This window comes from Hirundo rustica, chromosome 29 (genome assembly GCF_015227805.2).
Source record: "Hirundo rustica isolate bHirRus1 chromosome 29, bHirRus1.pri.v3, whole genome shotgun sequence".
Taxonomy (NCBI): Eukaryota; Metazoa; Chordata; class Aves; order Passeriformes; family Hirundinidae; genus Hirundo; species Hirundo rustica.
The window spans coordinates 408,125-435,374 of record NC_053478.1 but is presented as its reverse complement, the minus strand read 5'-3'; the positions used below and the strand labels follow the sequence as shown (position 1 = coordinate 435,374).

At 58.2% G+C, this 27,250-nt stretch overlaps 1 protein-coding gene across 1 annotated transcript; it reads left to right on the top strand.

Annotated features, from left to right (window-relative positions):
• Positions 1-661: 661 nt before the first annotated feature.
• LMNA (lamin A/C) lies at positions 662-26,407 on the top strand. The gene is made up of 13 exons (XM_040088243.2): positions 662-849; positions 1,524-2,045; positions 20,031-20,187; positions 20,373-20,498; positions 20,607-20,777; positions 20,878-21,003; positions 21,110-21,330; positions 21,422-21,626; positions 21,762-21,869; positions 22,035-22,154; positions 22,237-22,332; positions 24,075-24,326; positions 24,980-26,407. Exons 2-13 carry the CDS (start codon positions 1,696-1,698, stop codon positions 25,010-25,012), a joined length of 1,965 nt encoding a protein of 654 aa, XP_039944177.1. The 5' UTR covers positions 662-849; positions 1,524-1,695; the 3' UTR covers positions 25,013-26,407.
• Positions 26,408-27,250: the final 843 nt, after the last annotated feature.

The window sequence follows — 27,250 nt, the reverse complement described above, 5'->3', positions numbered from 1 at the left end:
GTGCCCAGCTGACACCCTCCTCACCCCCCAACTTTTCTCCCCTTTCCCCTCCCGTCTTTAACGTGGCGCTGGGACAGATTCCCGGCACGCAACTGTTGCTTTTTTAAAAGTTCCACCCTCGATTGTTGCCGGGGTCCCTTCCCTCCCCCGCTACCGTGCGCCGGCCGCCGGGGCCGAGCGGCTGCCGGGGGGTTAATCATTGGGAGAGGGCGCACACACGTGTGTCCTGTGTGTGCTGCTCGTGTTTGCGTGTGTTGCTCCGTTGCTGTGTGAGTCATTCTCAGCCTGCCTGGGGCTCTGCTGCGCTCCCGGAGCTGAGAAGGAAACTGAGCTTGGATTGCAGCGCGAACAGGGGGAGCGGGGCGGCGGCTCGGGTTGGCTGCGCCCTTGACCTTGGACCCCTCTGTTCGCAGGGAATGCTTGGGGGAGGTTATGCTTTAGGGGGCTCCGGTTCTCGCCAGTGTCCCCAGCTGCGAGGTGCTGCTGCTTCCCCCCACCACCAGCTTTCCTTGCCGCGGAGCTCAACTTTCCAAGCAGGAGCTCGCAAGGAGGAAGCTGGACCCCCCAGGAGCCCGCCCACCCCTCATTTCTAGGGCGTAAAAGGGTTGATTTTCCATTCCCATTGCCATTTTATTCCCATTTCTTACGCACGGGAGGGTTTGGCTCCACAGCACAAGCAGGGAAGGGAAGAAGTCCGAGGAGGGGACACTGGGAGTGCCTTGAAGCCTTTGGCCGATCTGGAAATCACGAGCTGCCCGAGTCTCAGCAGCGCTTCGAGGGAGACGGAGCCCCCCGCACCCACTGGGAGGACCGGGAATCACCCCCGCTGGAGCTGTCGACGCTGGAAAGGTGGTTGAGTGGGACTGGAGAGGGCTGGGAGGCAGGAGAACAGGAAACAGTGCAGGGAATTGGGGTGGGGGCTCAGCTGGCGCTCAGAATTTGGGGAATTACAAACTGGCACTGAGGAGAGCTGGGAAATGGCGACAACCAGTGCTGAGAGAAGTGGGCAAAACCCGGGTAGGTGGGTGGGGGCATTCTTTGGTGCCCCAGAGCTCTTTGTGTGGGATGCCTCAGGATTCAGAGGAACCCAGACCAAGGTGTTTCAGGTGACCTGGGACTGTATTTGGGTCCCTGGCCCCCAGAGTTTCAGGTACCCCGGGGTCCTATGCAGCCTATGGCTCCTGCATTCAGGGTGTGCCAGGACCCCCCTCCACAGCCGGCTGTCAGCCGCTGAGATGCTGCCTGCCCTGTCCTGCGGGAAAGCCATGTCCTGGAGGTGCTCAGCCCAAGGGTCCTGGGGGTGCCTGGCTGCACCCCCTCATTGCAGCCCCTTTTTCCTGGCCAAGCCCCCCCCAGTCTGCACCCCAGCTTCTGTCGGGGGAAGCGCCCTAGAAAAGGGTGTGGAAGGGGGCTACCCCAGACTGCGTCCCCAGAGACGCCCTCCCAAGGCTCCTTTACCCAGAGATATTTTCCCAGCCGTTCCTAAGGAAGGGCTGGAACTGATGCGAGCTGTCTCCACCCAGGGTTTGGATAACTCCACCCGCCGCCTCCTGGCAGCTCCTCCTCCCAGCGAACAGCCCAGCTGGGATATAAGCGAGTCACTCAGACACCGGGAGCTGCCGCGACAGCTGGGCGGGTGGCGAGGGACATCGCGCCGTGACCTGAGCCGTGCCCTTCGCCTCGACGCCGGACCCCATGGCGACACCTTCGCAGAAGAGGAGCACCCGCAGCGGGGCTTCGGGGACCCCCTTGTCCCCGACGCGCATCACCCGCCTGCAGGAGAAGGAGGACCTGCAGGAGCTCAATGACCGCTTGGCCGTCTACATCGACAAGGTGCGCTCGCTGGAGCTGGAGAACGCCGGCCTGCGGCTCCGCATCACGGAGTCCGAGGAGGTGGTGAGCCGCGAGGTCTCGGGCATCAAGGCTGCCTACGAGTCGGAGCTGGCGGATGCCCGCAAGACCTTGGATACGGTGGCCAAGGAGAGAGCTCGGCTGCAGCTGGAGCTCAGTAAAGTCCGGGAGGAGCACAAGGAGCTGAAAGCCCGGTGAGTGCCCTGGGGATGGCGGGGAATGCAGCGGGATGGGTGCTGTCGTCATGCTTGGCAGGGAGCCGGGAGGGGAGGAAGGAACGACCTGGAGGAGGCAGGGAGAGAGAGGAAAAACCCGTGGCCTGGCCGGGGCTGGAGTGTCTGTGATAGGGACCGAGAGAAGCTCTTTTGTCATTCCTCCTCTACTTCCAAGCGCCATCTTTGGCCGGGATGCCCTTGGAGGGCGGATTTGGGAGCGGAGCAGGGGACGCTTGGGGCTGAGCAGACATGCCCCGGGCCCCCGGCAGGCTCTGTGCTATGCGGGCCGCAAGCGCCGGGCTGGCGGCTCCTCTGCCTTCGTCATGCTGGAGCTATTCCTAAACACGCTCTGGCACAGCCCGGGAAGCGGTGCCAGCCAGCTGGCTCTGTCCTGCCTACAGATTTCGCCTGCTCGTCCTATTTTCTTTTGCTGTCTTTGGCACCGGTTAAAGAACCTGCTCCAGGTTTTGTGTGCCTTAACCCTCCCTGTGCCAGGCTGCTCCCGCTCTGTGGGGTCCCCGGCTTTGGGGTAAGCGGTGTGAGGGCAGCGCTCATGTCCCCCTCCCACCGGCTGTCTCTGGCCGATGTGCTCCCTGTCCGTACCGAGGCACGAATTCCTCCGGCCGCTTCCCCTAGTGTCCCTTTCTTTCCCTCGCTGCCTTCAGAAATGCCCCCTCATGGACCCCTCCCTGCTGCCGCCGGGTACCTCTGCCCTCCTCGGGGCTGTCACCGCTTCCCAGCACAGGTCCCCTGAGGACACGGGGCTCCCTGGCCGGTGTCACTGCTGGCCGAGCAGGGCCTGGCACCGGGCTTCCCCCGAGCTCTGCCAGCCCTTGCAGCGTCGGGACGTGTCCTTGCAGCGCTCATTTCCCCAAATCCTGCTCCACGGAAGAAGCCAGCGGATCCCTTTCCGTCATCAGCTTTGGCTCACAGCCGGATCGGGGCTGGGCAGTGGCGGGACAGCCCCCGCTTACTCCATTTGATCTTTTGCCTCTTGTTCTGGATGCCTCGTTTTGAGCCTGTGCCGAATGAGGCTAAAATTAACTTACTTAGTAGATGCCCTAAGTATTCTACCTGGGCGGGAAGGGCTGTGCTGCCTGTCACAGCCGTCTCCGAAAGCCATGCGGGGTTATATTTAGCTTTGCATTTCCCGTGGCGCTGCTGCAGCTTCGTCTTCGGATAAGGCGGCTTGCTGCTCGCCAGATCCCTGCTCCCGGATCCCAAAGATCCGGATGCTGGTGAGAGGAGGAGCTGAGCTGTCTAAAGGCTTTTTTCTGCCTTATGCAAACCCAAAACTATCTTGGCCACGATCTTTCGAGGGCTGGAAAAAATGCCCGGCTCGCAGCAGTGGTGGAGGGGAGCTGGCTGCGCTCCGGCCCTGTGGAAAACGGATGTGGAATTTTTCCTTGCCGTGGGGCTGCACTCGGGGAGCTTCTGTGCTTGTTCCCGGGCGTTAACAAATCCCCCGAAAAAGTGCTCTGACTGGCGGGGGTTCCCAGAGAGCAGCTTGTGCTTGAGAGATGGGTTTCGGTGCGTTTTGGGAGTTGGTGCGCGGGGCTCTGGGGGACAGCGGTGTTTCGGTGTTGAGTCATCTCTGAGTCACGCTCTGTGAGATGGGAGAGTGGAGATGCGGGGGAACCATTGCTGTTCATTCCTGCCTCTGGCTTGTCCCCTCTCCCTAGGGCGCGGTGTGAGGGCCGCTCTCTAACCCCCAAAACCCTTTCGAGGAGGCTGCAGCTCGTCTTGTTTCCTTGGGGGCCTGCTCCGTGTGGCAGGGCTGCTGGGAGAGCAGCACGATCGGCTGCTGAGCTGCAGTTCTGCTCCTCGGGCTCAGTTTGACTGAGGTGTCCCGAATCTCTGGGGTTTGGGGAATGGGGCAGCCACGAGCCCAGCCCTGCGGAGGGCTCGGAACTGTTGGTGGCGTTAGGAGGGCCCTGTTCAGACGCTGTTCTGCTCCTGCCATGCAGCTGGGCAGGGATGTGCCGGCTCTCCCCGCCCACCTTGAGCCCTTAGGTCAGCGCTTGGTCTGGGGCCACTTCACTGTCCTTGACACAGCGAGGCTTGGGCTAATAAGTAACTGGCAGCCCTCTGCAGCCCGCGCTGTGCCCGTCAGCCCTGGGGAAGTGCCGGGTATCTCCCGCGGGGCAGGCGCCCGGGGCTGCGTTATCAACACTCACAGCATCGCCACTGCCCGCTGCAGGGGTTGTCTCGGCAGCACAGAGGGAGGGTGGGGGGCCAGGATGACGTGTCTGGATGTGGCATGGTGCTGAGTGCTCTGTCTGGGGTGGGGAAAGAGGTGCTGAGTGGAGGGGGACAGGGTGTGCGAACAGGAGACCAGTCTAACCAGTACCAACGCAGGAGTGCGAGAGCTGCATGGGTGGAGGAGGGTCTGAGAAGAGCTGGGCTGGCTCTCCTGCCACCCCTCTGTTCCTGGCCAAATGCTCCTCTCTTGGGCAGGTTCCCAGTTCCCAGTGGGTTCTTCCCAGTGCCTGTTTGGTTGTTTCCAGTGCTGATTCAGGAGGGTTTCCCAAAGTGCCCACCTGGCTCTGTGCATGGGGACCCTCAGCCTTGTGCAGCCTGGCGCTTGTTGTGCCCCAGGACAAGGGACCCCTCTGGGCAGTCCTGCCTGTCCCCGTGCCACGTGTGTCCCCAGCTCTGGATGGCCTCTGGCTATGCTGTAGCCTCGCTTCAGGCAAAGCAGAGGGTGCGGTGAGGGTGGCTGGTGACTCAGAGGTGCTGGCAACAACAGCATCATCCCCTCCCAGGCCATGGGCAGGGACAGGGCCAGTCTGAAATGCCCCTGTCCCTGGTGTCCTCAAGCTTCTGTCCCCCTCCTCAGAAGACACCTGGATTCCTGCATGGCACCAGAGGTTGGAGAGATGCTCTGTGCTTGGTCCCGCTCATTGTCCCCTCTCCTTAAGCTGGCTTCTGACCCAGGGGGTGAGCAGAGCCACAGCCCTTGCCTTGCTCCATGAGAGTTCATCCCATCCCACATTTGTCAGTCTGGGGAGGCAGGGGTGTAGAATACAGACCTTCAGTCCCAGGAGAGGCCCCCTGAGGAATTCAGTGCCCACTCCATGGGCAAGGAGTGGCCATGTGGTGGCCATCCAGTCACCAGCTCCCTTCTCCAAGGCAGGAACCAGTCCTTGTTAGCACCATGGCTGATGATCGATGCCTTCCTGAATTACAGCCCCTAACTTGATTAAGCCAGTGCCTTGGCAGTGCCTCTTCCTCCTGGGGCCCTGATCTCATCCCTGGCTCTAATGAGGACAAATCTTCTATTTCCCAAATGTTGTTGTGGAGGGAGGAAACTCGTCTAAGGGCAGAGCAAGGGAGGCAGCAGTGGGGTGCCAGGAGGTGAACTCCCCAACCTTTCCCCAGTCCAAGGGGGTTTTTCCTTGTGCTTTGTTGAGCAATGACCCTCCAGGCAGGAGCAGGTAATTGAAACCTGTTTAGTTGGAAAAAAAGGGAGGAAAAAGAATTAGGGCTCAGTGCTGCTGGGGAGGAGGGGGGAGCACATAATTCCTTCAGCAGCAATGAGCTTGTGCTGGAACATTTTGCGTGGGGTGAAACCTCAGGCTCCTGGGTTTCTCCCCCATCTGCCTCACGGAATCCCTGCCAGGGAGGGAATGCTTTGGCTGGGAGGAGGCTTTGCCCTTTCAGAGCAAACAAAGAGTGGCTTGTGCAGCTGGGGATACTTTGGGGGAGTCGTGAACACAGAGCTGGGCTGATCCAGCCCTCTGTAGCCCCTGGGATGCTCTTAAACATGCCACCCTGAATCTCCAGCCCTGTGGACACGTTGGTTGCCCCTTGACATCTGCAGCCAGCAGCTCAGGACGGCTGGGCCGGCCCTCCTGGCACGCTGAAGGGCTGGAGGGCTCCGTGGCAAAATGTTTCTTCAAGGTGAAGGTTTTCATTAGCTGTTCCCAGTGGAGAGGAATTCTCGTCTGTGCAAACATCCAGCCCCTCTTTTTCCAAGAAAAATTGTGGCAGAGAAACGTGCTCCAGCACTTTTGGTTTGTGACCTCGCTCCCATTGCTGTTTGCCAGTGTCTTCCAGCCACGGCTCATCCCCTCACTTTTCCCAGGGACGAGGGGAGTGAGAGGAAATCCCGTTGCCTTATATATATTTAGGGTGATAGGATCCACTCTGGTAAATGAAGGACTTTATCCTTGGAGCTGGGGATTAAAGAGAAGCGCTTGCAAAGAGAATCAGGGCTGCATTTGGTGTGGGATGGGATCCATCCCCGGCAGCCCGTCCCAGCCTGCCCCGATCCCACATGCTGCCACAAGTGTTTTTCAGCCTTGCACGTGTCACCTCACTTGTCTGAATCCCAGCAACGCTCAAACTCCAGAGCCCAGAGGACAGGGAGTTGTTCCCAGTGTGGTGCTCAGGGATGCAGACAGAGAGAGTGGCACAGCCAGGGTGGGACTCGTGTGGCGGCTGCCAGTTCCATATTCTGCTGAATTTGTTCCTTTTGGGAAGTGTAGTTTCCTTCTGTGCTGCTGGCAACCAGGAAAGGAGGAAGTCACCAGAGTTCTCTCTCTGGTCCTGGACAAAATTAGGGCTGTTATGGAGGATTCCCCACAAAGTGTCAGCCCAGCGGGTTCAGGATGAGCTGGGAATCACTTCCACTGTCCCACCTCTGGCTGCATTACCTGTTTTGCCATCCTGCTCTTTGTGAGGTTGTTTGCTGAGCCTGTTCCTTCGTGACCAGCTCAGCATGTTCCCAAACAGCTGAGGCCAGTGCCATATAAAACCTTTCTCTGTCAACAGCTGCCATCAGACAGCATGGTGTCAGGGCTGGGTGCCCACCTGCCTCTGCTTCTTCCCCTGCCTGCCCAGGCTTGAATATCCTCAGTGTGAAGCTGAACAACTGTGGGGGCTGGCGTAGCCCCCCAGCCCCACCTGGTGCAGTGGCAGCTGCAGAGACATCTGTGTGACAGCCAGGCTCTCGGCCACCCAGGAAAAGCCCCATCCTTCCAGGGACAGGGCAGCCACAGCTTCTCTGAACAGTGCCAGGGCCTCACCACCCTCACAAGGAAGAGTTTTTTCCCAATACCTCGTCTAAATCTGCCCTCTTACTTTAAAGCTTCCCAGTCATTCCATGTCCTTGATAAGAGTATAATAAAATATACACATTTTTCCTTGTTCCTGCATATGCAGCATGTCCATGAACCGCGGTGTGATCCAGAGCTGTGGGTGTTGGGGAAAGCCAAAGGGTGTGGAAGTTGGTTAATGAGGTGCATTGAACTCAGCCCACAGAAATACCACAAAACCCAGCTGGGGTTGGGACACCTCTGTTCCTGGTGAGGCTGAGTCAACGTTTCACCTTCTGTGTCATAAACCAATTACCTTTTCCCAATGAAGGTGAAGGTGCCCTTGGCTTGGGGTGTCCTCCAGGCTGCAGGCAATGCTGTATTTCTGCCTTCCATGGAATTGCAACAGCAGCAGGGACAAAGCTCCCCAGCACACGGGGCACGAGGTGGGCACTGCCCTGCCTGTGTTGTACCTCCCTTAATTATGGGGTTGCACCGTTGCAGGCGTTGGCGCCGTGTCCCTGCAGAGACGTGGTGGAGCCAGGCTAGAAACAAACACGGGCTCTCCTGAAGTTGAATTTTTGTGTGAGTGGGGCTGTGAGTGGCTCAGAGGCACCTCTGTAGGAGCAAGGTTCTGATAGCAGAGGTCTCTCTCTCCTTCTTGCACAAAAGCCACCTCCAGCCACTTGCTCTGGCTGCTGGTTTGTGCACACACGTCCTCCTGCCGCCGTCCTGGTCGGGCAGAGCTTGGCGTCTCCCCGCTGCAGCTCAGAACTTTCGGTTTGTTGGGGTTTTTATTTATTAACAGCTTAAGGACACAGTTTCTCCTTAAAACGAGCCTGAAGAAATGTCCGAGCTCTTGGTGTGGATGTGTAATGTGATCTTCAAAAGGGGGTGGTGGTAGCCCAAAGGAAACTTGGCCCTGGTGCCCCTCGGTGCTGAGGGGTGCCCAGCTGCCCCCCTGCAGCTCCCAGCACCCCCAGAGCCGTGTGTGCCCCTCTCCTCACAGTGGCCCTGGCTGTGGAAGGGCTCTGGATCAGCCCTGGCAGACCAGGGAGGTGACTCACGCTCAGCCATGTGTCTCCGGGCTGGAGCAGGGTGCGGCACCGTGGGGCCGTGCTTTGGGGGGCCCCCGCCAGTCCGACGGCCACGCTCTGCCCCTTCCTTCCTGGCAGGAGGGCAGATAACCTGGCAGCATCCCTGGGGTGCGAGGATGCTCCCCCGCGGGGCACCAGGCTGCGCTGGGACAAACCGGGGGAGTTTTCTGAGTTGATCCTCCGTGCCGTGGGCTTTGGTGGGGAAGGGGAGCACTGAGGAGAGCAGCCTCACCCCTGGGTGTCGTGCTTGGCTGTTTGAGCGGCTGCCGGGCCCCAGAGACGCTGCTTTGTGCAACCCAGGCTCAGCTCTGCGGTTCCAGTGCAAAAAGCCACCAGGCTGGGGTTCGCCTCGTGCTGAGTGTGCTGTGGGCATGTGAGGCTGAGGAGGGAGGTGGAGGGGAGGCTGGAGCGCTTCATGGTGGTTCTGTTCACCGGCACTTCCCTGTAAGCAGATTTTGGGCTAAATTGCGCTTTCTAGGGATGCCTCATCTGCGGTCTTCGCTCTGGGGAAGTGCTCATTTCCTGCCCACGTGCCAAGCAGGTCTGGGCTCCATCCCGGCACAGTGCAGGCTGTCAGGGAAAGTGGGCAGAGGCGTGCTGGCAGCTCTGCGCGTGGCACAGCGCGGCAAAACGTAGTCATTCACCTTGGTTGCTGCTCGTCCCTGTGCTGAGCTGCGTTTTCCTGCTGGCATTCTGTCCGTGCCCACTCCTACAGCTGCCCCAACAGCAGCTGGAGCTCCTGGTGCCAGCAGCGACTCAGCCTCGCTGCCACCGCCACACGCAAACAGACCTTGTGGCAATGTAAACACCTTGCCTGCCTTTATCTGCGCTGCTGGAGCCGGGATAGCAAAACCCTTTTGTTTCCAGGAACACGTGTGGCATCTGGAGCCAACAATCCCCTGCTTTGTTTCTTAAGCAAATGTTGCTGGCCGGAAGCTTTGCGTACCCAATTTATGAAAAACAGGGTGAGCTACTGCCGCTTCTGAAGAGAAAAAGGAGGCCTTGAACTCGGCCCCTGCTTTGCCTCTTTTGGCTGCTTTCTGCCCTGTCCCACCTTGCAAAGGGACCTGGTTTCCGTTGTGGGTCAGGATGCAGCAGGTACAGAGCGACCTCCTCCTCCCTCCACATCACGCCTTTGGTCGCAGGAACTGCATGTGTGTTATGGGTTAGTACAGTTTGGTTTTTTAGTTATAAAGGAATGTAGAATGATTTTCTAACCCATGACTGTGTGAGCAGAAGAAGGGAGAGTTACAGCCACATCTGCACAGTGGCAGCATGTTTCCTTGCTCCTAGGGCTGGGATTGCATCCCTGCTCCACATCCTGGCTGTGTCTCTGGTTCCTAGCAAAACACGAGCTCACAGCGTTTTCCCCCAGTGCTCCTGGTCCTGGAGGCATGACTAATACAAGTGACTCAGCTCCCTGTTTTTAACTTCCTTTGTAAAGCTCCTGCCATGCCCAATCTCCCAGGGAAACACCGGGAATCTCTTCTGTCTCCTTCCTTTGAGATGGTGGTTTATGGGTTTAGCATTTCTCCTTCATCCAGAGAAGGATGTATTGAAGTGGAATGTTCTGGGGTTTCCATGGAGGGGCAACACTCAGAGCTGTTCTAGGTGAAAAAAAAAACCCAAACCCAGAACTTTCCCATTAAGTTTTAGCTCGGTTATTGGCTGGCTTTTGCGGTGCTGGAGTAATTTTTAATTTGTCATTACTTTATGTATAATTTAACTATATTAATGATACAGAACTGACTTGTTAAAATGGTGAGTGTTCAGAGTAGTGCCTTGAAGACTTGGAATTTCCTTCTTCCCTCCTCTTCCCAAAGGCTTTGGCTTTAGTCAGCAGTAGACAACACTGTAAAGTGTTTGCAAATTCTGGATTGGGAAAACAAGCTGACAATGCCCTCAAGCACATGGTGGGATTTTTGTGGCTGTCCTGTGCAGGAGTTGAAATCGATGATCCTTGTGGGTCCCTTCCCACTCAGGGTATTCCATGATCTCAAAGCTCTTTTCTCATGTCTCTCTTACTGAAATCTTGCCCTCAGAAGATGGAATTGAGCACAAGGTGGTGTATCGACATATTTGAGTTGTGTATAAAAAAAATCTCTTTCTGGCTCAATTCCAAGCTTTATTTATCAAGTTTCTTTTTCTTGATAAAGGGTATTGTTGCTTTAATCTATATTTAGGGTAGTCCCAATTCCAGGCCATCAAGTGTCTTCTAGACAGCCCAATTCAAGATTTCATGGGGAGCCACAAAAAGGCAGGCTGGCACGTTCAGAACGGATGGGTTTGGTTTGTGCCAAGCCTGGGCTGCACGTGGGGTTGACCAGTGTTTGACCGTGGTGCTCTGAGCAGTTGAGATGTTCAGGTTTATAAAGAGATAGAATCACATAACAGTTTGGGCTGGAAAATCCCTCCAAGATCATCGAGTTCCCCCAGCCCTGCCAAGGCCACCGCTAAACCATGTCCCCAAATGCCACATCTACACGTCTGTTAAATCTCTCCAGAAAGTGGACAACTGCACCGTTGCCCTGGGCAGCCTGTTCAAGTTTTTGGTGACTTTTTTCAATGGAAAATGCAGGGTTTTTTCAAGCAAGGATCTGGCCTCGCTCTGGAAACACTGAGCTCAGCCCATCCCCTCAGGACCTGCACAGACACTGGTCCCAAACTCTTCAGGACTAGCTGTGGTAGCAGACCTGGGCCTGGGCCAGGTTTGCTGAATCGAGTTTCGACTGGTAGCACTTTGCATGTCACCCCAGCCTGGAGGCTTGTTCCAGGTGACCCAGGGTTTGGTGGTAGACATTCCCCACAGGGAAATCCTGCCCTCGTTTTGCTGGGCTCCCTGTGCTCCCTACGCTGGGGACTCTGCTGGCTGATCCTCCTTGCACTTTGCATCCTCTTTGCATCTGTCTCCTAAGCCTTGTGGCACCCTGGAAAAGCTTTTCCCAGGCAGCTGGGAGAAGGAATTCCGTGCCTAACAGGGGGTCCTACAGGCAGTAAATGGGGTCCCACAAGTGACAGGGGGTCTCCCAGGCAGCCAGGCACTGGCAGAGCTGCTGGAGGGTTGTGGTGCATACTCCAAGCTGGGACACTTGTTCGTGGAGGGTAAATCCTGCCCTTTGTCTGTGCAGACACACAGATTCATGCCTGATGCAAACCTCCCCCAAATACTCGACGTGGGTAGTGAAAAACCAAGTCCTTCCCATTCCCCTGTCGACTCCCACATGGCAAAAGGGCAAAACCCCCATTTCCAGCCTTGAAAACCCCTCTGGTAATGCCATGGCAAAAGGGCAAAACCCCTATTTCCAGCCTTGAAAACCCCTCTGGTAATGCCATGGCAAAAGGGCAAAACCCCCATTTCCAGCCTTGAAAACCCCTCTGGTAATGCCATGGCAAAAGGGCAAAACCCCCATTTCCAGCCTTGAAAACCCCTCTGGTAATGCCATGGCAAAAGGGCAAAACCCCTATTTCCAGCCTTGAAAACCTCTCTGGTAATGCCATGGCAAAAGGGCAAAACCCCCATTTCCAGCCTTGAAACCCCTCTGGTAATGCCATGGCAAAAGGGCAAAACCCCCATTTCCAGCCTTGAAACCCCTCTGGTAATGCCATGGCAAAAGGGCAAAACCCCCATTTCCAGCCTTGAAAACCCCTCTGGTAATGCCATGGCAAAAGGGCAAAACCCCCATTTCCAGCCTTGAAACCCCTCTGGTAATGCCATGGCAAAAGGGCAAAACCCCCATTTCCAGCCTTGAAACCCCTCTGGTAATGCCATGGCAAAAGGGCAAAACCCCCATTTCCAGCCTTGAAACCCCTCTGGTAATGCCATGGCAAAAGGGCAAAACCCCCATTTCCAGCCTTGAAACCCCTCTGGTAATTCACCCTCCAAAGCCACAGTTACTATGGGGGACTCAGCCCAAACAGCAGCGTCAGTTGGTGACTTGGGATTTCCATTCCAGGCTGCTGGTGGAGGCTGGGCTGAGTCACCAGCTGGCGTGACAGGGAGTGAGCAGCACTGGGGCTCCCCAGCCAGCCCTGAGCTGCAACATTGTTAATTCTAGACAATTAATACACTATCTATTCTCAGAAATGCGCGGTTTTAAATGAGCTCTTAAGCAGCTCTGTTGGTTGTGATGCTGCTGAAGCTGAAGTGCTTCTCCCGTGGTGATGGGGGGGCTGTGTGATGACAGGTCTCTGCTCCGGTGCATCCAGGAGGAAAAAAGCTCCTTCAGACCTTCAGAGGGGACGTGTGTGGCTGATTCCTGGCGGTGTCAATATCAGCACAGTCAGGTTCCTTCATGCTCCAGTTTGTGTGCACCCACAGCTCCCAGCAGTGCTCCTACAGATGGGAGCTGTGGAGGGAGAGGAGCATCTTGGATTTGGGGAATCCTAGACAAGGAGGGGTCTGTTTGCCTCCCCATGAAAGGCTTTTTCCTGGTTCCCAAGGAAGCAGCAGTTTTGGTTCATTTCAAGGGCGCAAGGAAAGGCCAGATCCCAATTCCAGGAGGGGAAGCCCAGCTCTTGGGCGATGCCTGTGAGCTGGATTTGCTCCACTGGGGCCACGTGGAGCTGGACAAGCCCCTCAGCCCCATGGATGAGCATGTGGTGGGGCCAGCACTGGCCCTGGCGCCCGGAAGGGTCTTTGGCACCGGTGATGCCAGAGGTGGAAGCTGCTTCCACGCATCTGTGAACACAGCTGCCTGTGGCAGGGGGCTGGTGCCCAACAGGATGCCGGCTCCGTGCAGCCCTTGTCCTCGCTATACATCATGCTGGCTATTTCCAGCTCCCCTGCTAGGAGACCAGCCCTTGTTTATCCTGGTGATTTGGCAGAGGCGCTGTGGCACAGATGAGTCAGAAGCTGGGAGAAGCTGCTTTGCCACATTCCCATTGCCCCACTGCGGAGGTTTTCCAGGTCCGCCTCTCCTCGTGCTGTCCCTGCCGCTTGTCCTGTGGCGCCCTGGTCCCCTGGGGTGGGGGAACAATCCCTGGGGCTGGGGAATCCCTGCAATGGGGGGATGATCCCTGGGGTAGGGGAGTGATCCCTGGGATACATGTAGTGATCCTGGGACAGATCCCTGGCACTGCAGGCAGTGCCACGGAGAGCAGCCTGCCCAAGGTGGGGCAACGCAGGTTTCCTGGGTCCTCCTAGCAATCAGAGACTTCCATGGGCACACACTGATGCTCCTGCCTTGGGTTCCCAAGCTGTAAACATGTCAAACATACCCCTTTTCTGGGACAGTGTTCTCAGCCTGCGAGGCCAGGAGCAGGCAGCTGTGCCCCTGGCAGCCAGGTGGGAGTGAGACCTGCAGTCTTGGGAGATTTGCAGATGTCCATAAAGATTTATGGATGGGGCAGGAGGCAGAAGTTCCCTGAGTTGGCGCCTTTTCCGGGGTGGGGCAGCTGCAATTAAGAGGCAGGGAAGGCGGGGAACGCCTGCACCCTCTACGAGCTCCATCCCACTCGTTCCTCTTCCAGTGCATGAAGCCCAGTGCTGCCCAAGGTTCAGGAACACTTGTGGGGATTAATAATGGAGAGGGAAACCAAAGAGTGTTTCCTAAAAATGCATTGAGTGGGCTCTGGCATCTCAGAGAGGGTTGGCATCTTTCCAGCAGCCTGGTGGGCTCATGCCTGGAGCTGTTCCAATATGCTCCGATGACTTTGTCCTGTCTTGACTTTTCCAGAGGGAGAGCCCAGACCTGCCAGGTTTCCTGGCTGGGTTTTTGGGGCAGAGTGGGGGGAGCAGTAGCAGATGCTGCTCTGTGGGGCTGTCCCTGAGCCCTCTCCGAATCCATCGCGTCAACTTCGCAGCCTCGCGTCTGTCTGTGCTGAGCACAGCCAGAGCAGATCCAACTTTCCATTAACATTTGGATTTTCTGGCAGCTCCGCTGCAATATTCAATCTTTTTTTTTTTTTTTTTCCTTCTTCCTGCTTTTAAAAGCTAAAAATAAAATGTCTTGAGGCCCCTTTTCCCTCAATCTTTTCTCTTGAGACATTTGTTTCTTGAGGATTTGATGCCTCTGTTGTTTTTTCTCCTCTTGGATTGTTTTTACCCATGGCTCTTGCAGCACAGCGCATCAAATCCTGTGGGATTTGGAGGCACCCAGCCCTCCAGAATGAGTCTCTGCTTCCCTTTTCACTGGGGAATTTGGGATCTTGCAGGCTCTAGCAGGCAGGATGGAGAGGCCAGTGAAACCCTCTGGGGAGAGGAGGAGGAAGGTCTGGCTCCCTCCTCCTCTCCAGGGAAGTGGGAGTGACACAGCTGCCATGGAAGTTTTTATTTTTAGCCCAGCGCCAGCTGGAGCCTGTGAGGCTTCCCGGGAATAAAAGCAGGACCTGAGGGCAGGAGAAGGGAAAACTCAAACCTTGGCTGGCCTGGCATGAAGCAGTGGGCTGGGGGGTCCCCAGGGCCAGAGAGGACTCACTCACCTGTGTGCTGACACCTTATCCAGAGGCTGCTGCCACCTTTGGGGTCAGGGTGTGTTTGGAAGGAACATGGGGGGAGATGCTCAGGTCGCAGGGAGCTGAATTCTGCTGACCACTGGACTCCCCAGAGCAGAGGACAGCAGAGGATTTGTCTCACCCCTCTCCCTCGGGCAGAACTACTCCTAACTTAGCCCCGTGGCTGGTGAGCTCCAGGCTTCTGGCTCTCCTTCTCACAGTGGAATCCAGAGCACAGGAGGCTTCTAAGGAAAAAGGATTTGTCCTTGAGTCATCTGGGATTTACTACGGGGCTTTCCAGGCGTTGATGCCCAGAACTCTGGATACTTCTGGTCCCTGGAGAGGGTGAATCTGCTGCAGACACCCGGGTACCTATCAGCAGTTTTCCCTTGTTTGTCACTTATCAGTGGAACTGCTGTCCCTTGAAAGAGTCTTAGGATCCAGGTCATGCTTGGAGCCCCATCCTGGAGAGCCGGTGTCCTCCAGCTGTACCCAAACCTGCACAGCCAGCACAGCAAGCACGGAGCAGCAGCACAGCAGGGAGGAGCTCTTCCTGCAGTCACATCGCAGCTCAGCTCCATCGGGAACCACAGCACAGGACCCCGCCGGCAGTGCTGGGGTGGCCACGCTGGCTGCGGGGATGAGCCGGGGCCAGATGGGAAAACTCAGCCTGGAACGCGGGTTTGCAGTGAGCCTCGGAGCCTGGGATCCGCTCCCAGTTGGCATTCTTGTCCTGTGAGTCACTGGCACAAAAGGAGTGGGTTGAACAGGAAGGACCCAGCACGGAGCTCCAGCAGCAGCTCCATCAAGTGAGGCTGTGGCTCCCTGGAAAAGGGGGGCCGGCAGCATTTCTTGGTCAGTTATTCCACTGTGGGCTGAATTCCAAATCCTCTTGGCTGCTTAAATGCTACTTAGACATAAAAGAGGCTGTTCTATGGAATTTATGGACTATGAAATCATACTCTCTGCATATCATTGAGACCCTCTTACCTGAGAGCCCCAAACATTAAATTATGAAAATCTGACCACAGAAACATTACAGATTCATTATAGATCCAACATGTTATAGTGAGCCCTTTACACCACAATAAAGACAGTTCTGGGCTGGGAAAGGAGCTTTCAGAAATTGAAAGAAAGGCAGAAGATACATCTTCACTCACTTCCAAGAAAAAGTCTGCAAGCTGCTCCTGGATTCCCAGAGGCTCTGCTTTTCCTGACAGCAGCACTTTAAGTGATTCCGAATTTCGTTACTGTACATGTAGGAATTGTGTTTTTTCAAACTGCCTTTAAGTGGAATTCCCGCTCTTTTAACATGGAATACCCTGGGATTTGAAGTGAGGTTTGCACTTTAAAACAGTAGCCAGGGATTTCGAAATCTTTGCTTTAGTCTGCAAAATAACAGAATGCTAGCTAGGGTCAGGAAGCAGAAAGAAAAGCAGGAAAATCTGCCGCTGGCCAATCCAGGAGCTTCCGACGTGCCGCGTCTGCGACTCTGGGAGCTCCTGCCGGTCCTGGGTCCATTCCTGGCGGTCTGGACCCCGCTCTGGGATGGGCTGAGCGCGGGCGGTGCCGCAGCCGCTCCCTGGTGTTCGTGACCCGCGATGTCGCGGTGCGGGTGCGGGGCTCCCTCCTCGGCCGGGGTGTGCTCTCCTCGGCCCGGGTGCTCCCTCCTCGGCCCGGGTGCGCCTTCCTCAGCCCGGGTGCGCTCTCCTCGGCCCGGGTGAGCCCTCCTCGGCCCGGGTGAGCCCTCCTCGGCCCGGGTGCTCCCTCCTCGGCCCGGGTGCGCTCTCCTCGGCCCGGGTGCTCCCTCCTCGGCCCGGGTGTGCTCTCCTCAGCCCGGGTGCTCCCTCCTCAGCCCGGGTGCTCCCTCCTCAGCCCGGGTGCGCTCTCCTCGGCCCGGGTGCTCCCTCTCAGCCCGGGTGCTCCCTCCTCGGCCCGGGTGCTCCCTCCTCGGCCCGGGTGAGCCCTCCTCGGCCCGGGTGAGCCCTCCTCGGCCCGGGTGCTCCCTCCTCGGCCCGGGTGAGCCCTCCTCGGCCCGGGTGCTCCCTCCTCGGCCCGGGTGAGCCCTCCTCGGCCCGGGTGAGCCCTCCTCGGCCCGGGTGAGCCCTCCTCGGCCCGGGTGCTCCCTCCTCAGCCCGGGTGAGCCCTCCTCAGCCCGGGTGCGCTCTCCTCAGCCCGGGTGCTCCCTCCTCGGCCCGAGTGCGCTCTCCTCGGCCCGGGTGCTCCCTCCTCGGCCCGGGTGCGCTCTCCTCGGCCCGGGTGCTCCCTCCTCGGCCCGGGTGCTCCCTCCTCGGCCCGGGTGCGCTCTCCTCAGCCCGGGTGCTCCCTCCTCAGCCCGGGTGCGCCCTCCTCGGCCCGGGTGCGCTCTCCTCAGCCCGGGTGCTCCCTCCTCAGCCCGGGTGCGCTCTCCTCGGCCCGGGTGCTCCCTCCTCAGCCCGGGTGCTCCCTCCTCGGCCCGGGTGAGCCCTCCTCGGCCCGGGTGCGCCCTCCTCGGCCCGGGTGCGCTCTCCTCAGCCCGGGTGCGCATTCCTCGGCCCGGGTGCTCCCTCCTCGGCCCGGGTGAGCTCTCCTCAGCCCGGGTGCTCCCTCCTCAGCCCGGGTGCGCCCTGCTCAGCCCGGGTGAGCCCTCCTCGGCCCGGGTGCTCCCTCCTCAGCCCGGGTGCGCTCTCCTCGGCCCGGGTGCTCCCTCCTCAGCCCGGGTGCGCTCTCCTCGGCCCGGGTGCTCCCTCTCAGGCCGGGTGCGCTCTCCTCAGCCCGGGTGCTCCCTCCTCGGCCCGGGTGCGCTCTCCTCGGCCCGGGTGCTCCCTCCTCGGCCCGGGTGCGCTCTCCTCAGCCCGGGTGAGCCCTCCTCGGCCAGGGTGCGCCCTCCTCAGCCCGGGTGCTCCCTCCTCGGCTCGGGTGCTCCCTCCTCGGCCCGGGTGCTCCCTCCTCGGCCCGGGTGCGCTCTCCTCAGCCCGGGTGCGCTCTCCTCGGCCCGGGTGCGCCCTCCTCGGCCCGGGTGCGCCCTCCTCGGCCCGGGTGCTCCCTCTCAGCCCGGGTGCACTCTCCTCGGCCCCGGTGCGCTCTCCTCGGCCCGGGTGCTCCCTCTCAGCCCGGGTGCGCTCTCCTCAGCCCGGGTGCTCCCTCCTCGGCCCGGATGCTCCCTCCTCAGCCCGGGTGCTCCCTCTCAGCCCGGGTGCGCTCTCCTCAGCCCGGGTGAGCCCTCCTCGGCCCGGGTGCGCTCTCCTCAGCCCGGGTGCTCCCTCCTCGGCCCGGATGCTCCCTCCTCAGCCCGGGTGCTCCCTCTCAGCCCGGGTGCGCCCTCCTCGGCCCGGGTGCGCCCTCCTCAGCCCGGGTGCTCCCTCTCAGCCCGGGTGCTCCCTCTCAGCCCGGGTGCGCTCTCCTCGGCCCGGGTGCGCTCTCCTCAGCCCGGGTGCGCTCTCCTCGGCCCGGGTGCGCTCTCCTCAGCCCGGGTGCGCTCTCCTCAGCCCGGGTGCGCTCTCCTCAGCCCGGGTGCGCTCTCCTCGGCCCGGGTGCGCTCTCCTCGTCCCGGGTGCTCCCTCCTCGGCTCGGGTGCGCCCTCCTCGGCCCGGGTGCTCCCTCCTCGGCCCGGGTGCTCCCTCCTCAGCCCGGGTGCGCTCTCCTCGGCCCGGGACGCTCCTCGCCGCGCTGCCGGCGTGCGGCCGCTGCTGGGGCGAGTTCCAGCCCCGTTCTGAAGGAGGGGAGCTGACGATCCCACCCCGCGGTTGGCGGCTGCCTGAGGGGGGGCGTTGGGTCTTTTCTTTTTATAGGATTTACCGAAATAGCTCCGGGCTGTGTTTTGGTGGTGCGGTCAGATCAGATTCCCTGGTCACGCGGTGGGTCTGTCAGGAGTGGCTTTGACCTGCTGTCAGAGGGCTGGGAAAGAGAGGGGGGCAGCGGGGGCCAGGATGGTGCAGGAGTGTGGATGGTGATGCCAGAGATCGGACTGGGGAGGGGCTGAGGCACCGCAGCTCTGCATCCACTGAGAAACAGCTGAGCTCATGGCGAGGCACAGCCACGGGTGGCCCCTATGCCCTGCTCATCGCCTGGTGCTCCCTGTCCACTCCAGGAGAGGCATCCAGCTCTTGGCACTGGCAGGGTGCTCAGACTCTGCCTGGCCACCCCAGGTGGGCAACGCTGGCTCTGGGGCAGTTTCAGCTCCTCCCTCAGCTGCTGCTCCACCATGCAGCCCCACTTCACACGATGCTGGGCCGTGCTACGGCACATGTGACCGCATCGTGCCGTGGTGGGCTCTGCCCCACCTCGTAGTGCAGATCCGTGTTGTGCCGTACCACGCTGTGCCACGCCACAACATGCTGCAGGTGTCCCTCTGCCCTGCCCTGCGTCCCACCATGCCACACGGTGCCACCCCGGCCCCGGGCTCGTCAGCACCGGTCTGTCGCGATGCAGCCGTGCTGTGGGTGTGCACGTTGCACGCTGCACCCCAAGACTCCTGCTCTGCCAGTCATCCGCAGCCCTTCCTGCTTCCCCGTATCCAGACTAGGGCTGGGTGCGTCCAGTGGCTGGGATGGGCTGGTGCCCTTGGTGGGGGGTTGTTAGGGATGGAGTGCAGCCTTCTGGGGGTGATCAGAGGCATGTTGCTATATTATGTGAGCTTCTGTGAGATGTTTACAGCTCTGACTGAATTTTCTTTACAGTTTCTTGATGTAAACATCTTGTTTTCTACATTCTTTTCTGATGATAGTCAACTGACAGATTTCTAGCCTGGCCAGTGAGATGGAGAGGTGATAGCCTTGTTCTCCAATCCCTGGCCTTTCTTCAAAACCTATAAAAGCCAGGTCTTTGTAAACAATAAAGTCTTTCCTTCTTCAGCCTTCATTTTGTGGAGTCAAATCTGTGAATATTTACTCGTGTCCACTAGCGACACAGAGGGGGGCAGGTGTGACACTCTGTGCTTGGGGTACAGTAGCCAGGCTTTTCTGAGAACTGCCCTGAGGAGAAGAACTTGGAGGTTTTGGCAGATGAGAAGCTTGACAAGACCTTAGTGTCCCTTCCAGTACTTAGAGGGACTCCAGAATTCTGAGAGGGACTTCAGACAAGGGTCTGGAGTGACGGGGCAAAGGGGAATGTCTTCCTCCTGCCAGAGGGCAGGATTAAATGGGATACTGGGAAGAAATTCTTCCCTTTGAGGATGGTGAGGCCCTGGCACAGGCTGCCCACAGAAGCTGTGGCTGCCCCTGGATCCCTGAAGGTGCTCAAGACCAAGTTGGATGAGGCTTGGAGCAACCTGGGATAGTGGAAGATGTCCCTGCCCATGGCAGGGGGTGTAACTAGATGTGCTTTGAGGTACCTTTGAACCAAACAATTCCATTATTTCCTGATGACTATGATTATTCTTGCCATGCCACTCACCTGTGCCACCCTTTGCCCTGCAGGAATGCCAAGAAGGAAGGGGACCTGCTGACTGCCCAGGCACGCCTTAAGGATGTGGAAGCTTTGCTTAATTCCAAGGAGGCTGCGCTCTCCACGGCCCTGGGTGAGAAGAGGAATCTGGAGACTGAAGTGCGGGACCTGAGGGGCCAGGTGGCCAAGGTGAGCGGTGGCAGCTCTGTCTCCAGCTGACCCAGGGATCCCTTTTCACCCTGCTACCTGGAGGCTGCCAGGTCCCTGCTATGTCAGGGGCCGTGGGGCAGATGCAGTTGGGTTGTGGGTCCCCAGCCACGCCAGGTGCAGTGCCCAGAGCCTGCTTGTGATGGTCCTTCTCAATTCCCTGCCAGCTGGAAAGTGCCTTGAGCGAAGCCAAGAAGCAGCTGCAGGATGAGATGCTGCGTCGCGTGGATGCTGAGAACCGGCTGCAGACCCTGAAGGAAGAGCTCGAATTCCAGAAGAACATTTACAGCGAGGTGAGCCGTGGTGCGCTGCAGTGGGGCCGGCGTCGCTTTCGGTAACCCCCGCTACGTGTGTTGTGTCCCCTCCCTGAGGTGACACAGCGTCCCCTGACCCGTCCCCAGGAGCTGCGGGAGACCAAGCGGCGCCACGAGACCCGGCTGGTGGAGATCGACAACGGGCGGCAGCGGGAGTTTGAGAGCAAGCTCTCCGAGGCCCTGCAGGAGCTGCGGAGCCAGCACGAAGCCCAGATCAGGCTTTACAAGGAGGAACTGGAGAAAACTTATGGGGCGAAGGTGAGCAGCCTCCCCACACCACTCTCCTCTCCCTCCAGCCCCGTGGAGCACGGGTGGGCTGTGGGTGCTGAGGTGCTGATGCCCCTGTCCTGTCCCCCAGCTGGAGAATGCCAAGCAGTCAGCTGAGAGGAACAGCAACATGGTGGGTGCTGCCCACGAGGAGCTGCAGCAGACCCGTATCCGCATTGACAACCTCTCCTCGGAAGTCAGCCAGCTGCAGAAGCAGGTGAGCTGAGACCAAAGGGTTCCTCGGGATGTCTGCCCCGGGGGATGGTCCCCTTCTGGGCATGGTCCCAGGTGGAGTGGCCCACCCTCGCCTTCCCTCCCCACAGCTGGCTGCCAAGGAAGCGAAGCTGCACGATCTGGAAGATATTCTGGCCAGGGAACGCGAGACCAACCGGCGCCTGCTCTCCGACAAGGAGCGGGAGATGGCCGAGATGCGGGCGCGCATGCAGCAGCAGCTGGATGAGTACCAGGAGCTGCTGGACATCAAGCTGGCTCTGGATATGGAGATCAACGCCTACCGCAAGCTGCTGGAGGGCGAGGAGGAGCGGTGAGCACAGGATGCAGTGCCCGGCTCTGGGCTATGTGGGTCCCAACCCTTGTGTCCTCACGGGCTTAATCTTCTCTTCTCCCCCTGCCAGGCTGAGGCTGTCCCCCAGCCCTTCATCCCACAAAGGTGCATCCCGAAGCCACCTGTCCACCCCAGGCTCCTCCAAGAAGCGGAAGCTGGAGGACAGTGAGAGCCGGACCAGCTTCTCCCACCATGCCCGGACCAGTGGCCGTGTTGGCGTGGAGGAGGTGGACTTGGAGGGCAAGTTCGTCCGTCTCAGGAACAAGTCCAACGAGGTGAGTTTGCCTTCAGGAAGATCCAGAGAGTCCCTGGGGTGAGGTTCAGCCCTGCTTCACCCTATGGGCAGGACGTGAATGGGACAAGTTGGAGAGGAGCCAGGGTTCTGAGGGTCGCTGCTCTCTCTCTCACAGGACCAGGCGATGGGAAACTGGCAGATCAAGCGGCAAAATGGGGATGATCCCCCCATCACCTACCGCTTCCCCCCAAAGTTCACCCTGAAGGCTGGCCAGGTGGTCACGGTGAGTCGCTGCCTGGTGGAGGATCCAGGCAAGGTCCCAAACCCTGCCAGGCCGCTGGTTACGTGGAGTGCTTGGTGTGTGGCTTTCTGTGGTGATGGGCCCCCGTCCCCGGGCTGTGAAATCTGCAGATCTGAGAAGTCACTTTTCTCCTGCTTTTCTCCTTAGATCTGGGCCTCAGGAGCTGGAGCAACCCACAGCCCCCCCAGTAACGTGGTGTGGAAAGCCCAGAGCAGCTGGGGCTCTGGGGACAGTCTGCGCACTGCCCTCATCAACTCCAACGGGGAGGTGAGAGCCGATGGCAGCTCCAGCATGGGGCATGGGGGGTGGCAGGCACTGAACCTCCCAACTCACCTCCTGTCCCCTGCAGGAGGTGGCCATGAGGAAACTGGTGCGCACTGTGATCATCAACGACGATGAGGATGAGGACGATGATGAAATGAGCATCCACCATCGCCATCACCACGTGAGTTGGGCGCTGGTTCCGAGGGGTGCGAGGGGGTGCAGCTCCAGTCAGGGTGGGAGGGAGCTCAGCAGCACACAGTGTCAGGCTTATAGAAGGAGGCAGTGGGGAAGCTGCTGTGGAAACAACTGCAGGAGAGAGGCCAGCAGACCTCTGGAGGAGATTGCTGCTCACTATAAAAGCTCTGAAGACCGTGCTGAAAGTTCCAACCCTAAGGAGCCCAGACATGGCACAAAAAGGGCCAGAAGAGTCAGAGGGAGGCTGAGCTGGTACCCAGCATGGCTTGGAGGATAGGATGGTGGGAAGTTGATGGACAACATTCATCAGCAGCTGCTCTGTCCTCTCTGCTTCATGAGGGTGCTGGAACACATCCAGAGGTGGCTTTGTCCTTCCTCTCAGCCCGTCTTTCCCCATATGGAGCTGAAATATGCACCAGGAGGAGGAGCAGGCAGTGGGCAGAGAGCAGGCAATGTGCCAGGAGCGGAGCTGCAGCCATTTCTCCCCAAGAGACATCCCTGGCTGCAGCCCAGCATCCCCCACCAGCCCATCCTGCAGGGTGTGTGTGTCCTGCACACGAGAGACCCTCAGGAATCACACGCAGAGAGGTGCTGTCATGGCCAAGCCATGCCTCAACGATGGTGAAAGATCTTCTGGATGCCATTTCCAGAGCTCTGCAGGAGCACAATGGGGCATCCATCATTCACTTCCCTTTGAGTTCTCTGGATCTGAAGAGCTGTGCAAGACTGATACCAGCACATTGAGCTAATGGATTGTCCTCCTCTACTGTGCCCTTGTGAGACCCAACTGCAGAGCAGGGTCCAGTTCTTGGGCCCCCAGCACAAGAAGGACACGAAATTGCTGGAGCAAGTCCATGAAGATGCTCTGAGGACTGGAGTCTCTCTGCTCTGGAGGCAGGCTGGATGAGTTGGGGGCAGCCTGGAGAAAAGAAGACTTCAGGAAGACCTTAGAACTCCTTCCAGGGCCTAAAGGGTCTCCAAGACAGCTGGAGAGAGACTTTGGACAATGGCCTGGAGTGACAGGACAAGGGAGAATGGCTTCCCACTGACAGAGGGCAGGGATAGATGGGATACTGGAAGGGAATTGTTCCCCATGAGGGAGGTGAGTCACTGGCACATGTTACCCAGAAAAGCTGTGGCTGCCCCTGGATCCATGGAAGTTTTCAAGGCCAGGCTGGATGAGGCTTAGAGCAACCTGGTGTAGTGGAAGATATCCTGCCCATGGCAGGAAGCTGGAATGGGATGAGCTTTCAAGTCCATTCCAACCCAAACCATTTCACGATTCTGTGATTCTTTTCTATATTGTCTTTCTATTATTGTATTTCTAATCCCAAGCTCCTGCAGCCAGTGCTGCCCAGTCATCTGGAGGCTGAATCCTTTCCAAGAGCAAATTTCCCATCAGGAAGCTGCCAGCTTAGGAAGTGGTGAGGAAGATGTTTTGGGGAGCACAGTTCAGGTGTCTCCCATGTAGCAAGAGCTTGGTGTGCAAGGTCAGGGCAGCAGGGCAGTGTGCTGGCCCCAGTCACTTGGGATTAGAAACACAATAATAAGGATTCTATTCTATTATTTTTAAACCCCATGATGGAGAGGACAGGTGAGTCAGGCTCTCTTCAGGGCCTAATGTGAAGAGCTCTCCTGGATCACACCGGTGCTGTGCCACCATCCTCAGGGCAGAGGATGCTCTGGCAGGAGCTTGAGGTCGTTTTGTCTGTCCCCTCTGATGTCTAGGGCTGCAGCAGCTCTGGGGACCCCGGCGAATACAACCTGCGCTCCCGCACCGTCGTGTGCGGCACGTGTGGGCAGCCGGCCGACAAGTCGGGCACCCAGAACGCCGGCATCAGCACCGTGTCCTCGGGCTCGTCCACGTCCAGCGTGACCGTCACCCGCAGCTACCGCAGCATGGGCGACTCTGGCATCGGCCTCGGGGACAGCCTGGTGTCCAGGAACTACCTCCTGGGGAACTCCAGCCCCCGCAGGCAGGTCAGTACCCGTCCCGGAGCCCGGGTCAGGTCCCTGCCGCTGCGCCGCTGGCTGTCCTGGCGCTGCTGGGTCTCCACCCCGTCCTGGCATCATCCTTTCCCAACGGGGCAATGCTGTGGGGGTCCTGTCCCCTCCCACCTCTCCTTCTCCCTGCTCTTCCTCCTTGGGCTTGCACAAGGCTCTTTATAAAGGATGGGAGGTCCCGAGAGGGGTTGGAAAGGGATGTGGCCATAGCAGCTTCCCACCACATTCCGTCTTAGCTTGGCCCCCTTGGCACCCCAGAGCATTCCCCATCCTCCACATCACTCACTCCACTGCTGCTAAGTGTTCAGGCTGGTAATCGTGAATATTTCAGCCCTTTAACGTATATTTTATATCTCTATAATTAGATTGATGTGTGATATATTCTACATTGATACTCTTAGTCAATATCATAATCCTCATGTATCACCTACCAATAATTCTCAAGTTTTGGAGCTATGAACATCCCAGCTTGGGAGGATTTATTTATCACACCACAAGGGCCAGGATGGAGGAGAGCCTGGGGGTGCTCTGGGTATCCAAAGGATCCCACTGGGCATTTTGCAGTCAGAGCAAATGGATGGTGACTTTGGGGTCTTCTTAACTCTTTTCTTTTTCTTTTTCCCTCCCAGGCTCAGGCTGTGCAGAGCTGCAGCATCATGTAATTCCCTGGCAGATTCCTGTGGTTCCTGCCCATCTCCAGCTACGTTGTATTTTTTTTTTTTTTCCCAAAGCAACAGAGATTTTTTTTTCCCTAAAAAAAACCAAGATATCAAAAACCAAGGGGGTTTTTTGTTTGTTTTCTATAGCAGGAATTTTATATATATATATATATTAAAAGTGCTAAAAGATGCTTTGATTTTTTTTTTTTTTTTTGTAAAGAAAAAAATCTATTTCTATATTAAAAAAAAACAAACCAAAAAATAGCTTTTCAGCTTCAAATATTTTTTAGAACTTCAGCCAAAGACAGCAAAGAACTGTGTTTACAGAGCAGCCATGCAGAAGGAGTTTGTAGCTGAAATGCTCCTTAGATTGTACCTTTTTTGCCAAAGCTTTTTACATAGGACAGGGAGAAGCGCAGCCTCACCCACTGGAGCTGCATGCCACAGGAGCCGCTGTCCTGTCTCAAGTGGAGCACAGTGCCTTTACAACCCTTTTTCTTGGGATCTGAAGCCAAAATTCCCTTTTTCTTTTTTTTTTTCCTCCCTCTCTTTTTTTTTTTTGAATTGTGATTCCTGGCGGTGCTGGTGCGGGGGCTCCTGGCAGCTCGTGGGTGATGCCCATGTCTCTGTGGCCATTACCCCCTCCCCAGCCCCCTGCCCGCCTGCACTCCCGGCGCTCTATGTACTGTATTCCCCAGATTCCCCTATTCCCCTATTCCCCATCCCAGGCACTTCTTGCCCTTTGGGCTCCCTTTTTTCTTAATCAGCCAAGTTGTGCCTTAGCTGGGGCGGGGGCCGGGCTGGGAACCCCGCTGGACCCCACCTGGCATCGAGCGGAGATGGAGCAGGAGGAGTGAAAACACCCCGGATCTGCGTTCTGGGACCAGATGGATTTGATGATGGACCTCGGTCCCGCAAGCTCAGCCCCAGTTGGGGCCCCCCCAGCCCCCTCCTCAGGACCCACTGCATCCAGCGGGGTTCACCCCATCTTTTCTCAGCTGCGGTTCTCGGGGCTCGTCTCTCGTGGCCGAAGCTCGGGAGCTGTTTCAGGGATTAAGCGAAAGATGCTCAGTCCAGATCAGAGCTGGTTTTCCAGGAAAGCACCTAAGAAAGCGTTTTGTTCTAGTGAGATGGAGTTTGGGGTCTGGGAGGTGCAGTTTGACCCTTGGCAGGAGTCCATCCAGCCACTGACAGATGTCTTGCCTTTTTGCCTTGATTGAGAGATGCCCTCAGCCCCCCGACCTCAAGGGCAGCAGAGGGATGGGGCTGGAGGAGGTGCCAGGACAAGCCCCCCGCGCCCGTGGCTTTTGGGGGGGTCGTGTATGTATCCGTGCTTGCAAAGCTTCTGTATTACTGCCTATATTTTCTTCCAGAGTCAAAATACAGCTGAACCCTTCCCATGCTGTGTGCTGTCATCATTTTTGTCCAGGGGGATTTGGGGGTGCTGGGCTGTGCCCCATCAGCAAAGGGACCTCCCAGGGATTTCTTTCCACCCCACAGCCAGGGCTGGGGCTCAGCACCCGCCATGGGTGGGGGAAGCAGGGTGGCCCCTTACACCCCGGCGCACCCAGGGGTGGGTTGCTAAGAACCGGGGCAAGGAGCCCCCCGCGAGAGGGATTGGTCAGGGGATGGAATTTGAGGTAAGAGAGACTCAGAGGGGTCCTCTTGGGGTTTTGGGGACCAGACATTCCCCAAGGTGGGGTGGACTGGGGGGGTGCAGACCCTGAGCGAGCCCCTGAGTGAAGGTTTGCTCCTACCGTAGGGATGACCCCACACTCTGCCAAGTGGATCCCCCGTGGCCCCGGGCCGTGCCAGGCACTGGAGCGAGGCAGGAGGGGATGCTGGGGAGAAGGAGAGCCGTAAAGCCGATGCATAATCGGCTTTACCAGGCACAGCGCTGCGGAGCCACGATGTGAAGGGACGCAGGCGGGCGCCCGGGGCGCAGCACAGCCAGGTAGGTTCCCGGGATGCCCGGTCTGGGGGTACCCCCCGCACCCAGTGCTTGCATGGCTGGGTCCCCCCATGCCGTGTGAGGCCTCATCGCCCCAGGTTTGGGTGCAGCGGGGCTGAGGCTCAGGAGGGCGGGGGTTGCCAGGGGGTCGAGGGCATTGCTGTCACCCCACGGCTTCAAGTGAGCCTGTGGAGACCCAGCAAGGTGCCATCTCCCCTCCCAGAGAGCGTACAGGGAGGTGTCAGAGACAGGTGCTCACAGCATGAGAGGGGACACCCTGGCCCCCTCTC

Excerpts from the sequence above, each read along its gene's own strand:
- LMNA (XM_040088243.2), top strand. The coding sequence starts at position 1,696 with ATGGCGACACCTTCGCAGAAGAGGAGCACCCGCAGCGGGGCTTCGGGG. Across the intron at positions 20,778-20,877 it reads AGAAAACTTATGGGGCGAAG|CTGGAGAATGCCAAGCAGTC; the intron begins GTGAGCAGCCTC and ends CCTGTCCCCCAG. Across the intron at positions 24,327-24,979 it reads ACTCCAGCCCCCGCAGGCAG|GCTCAGGCTGTGCAGAGCTG; the intron begins GTCAGTACCCGT and ends TTTCCCTCCCAG.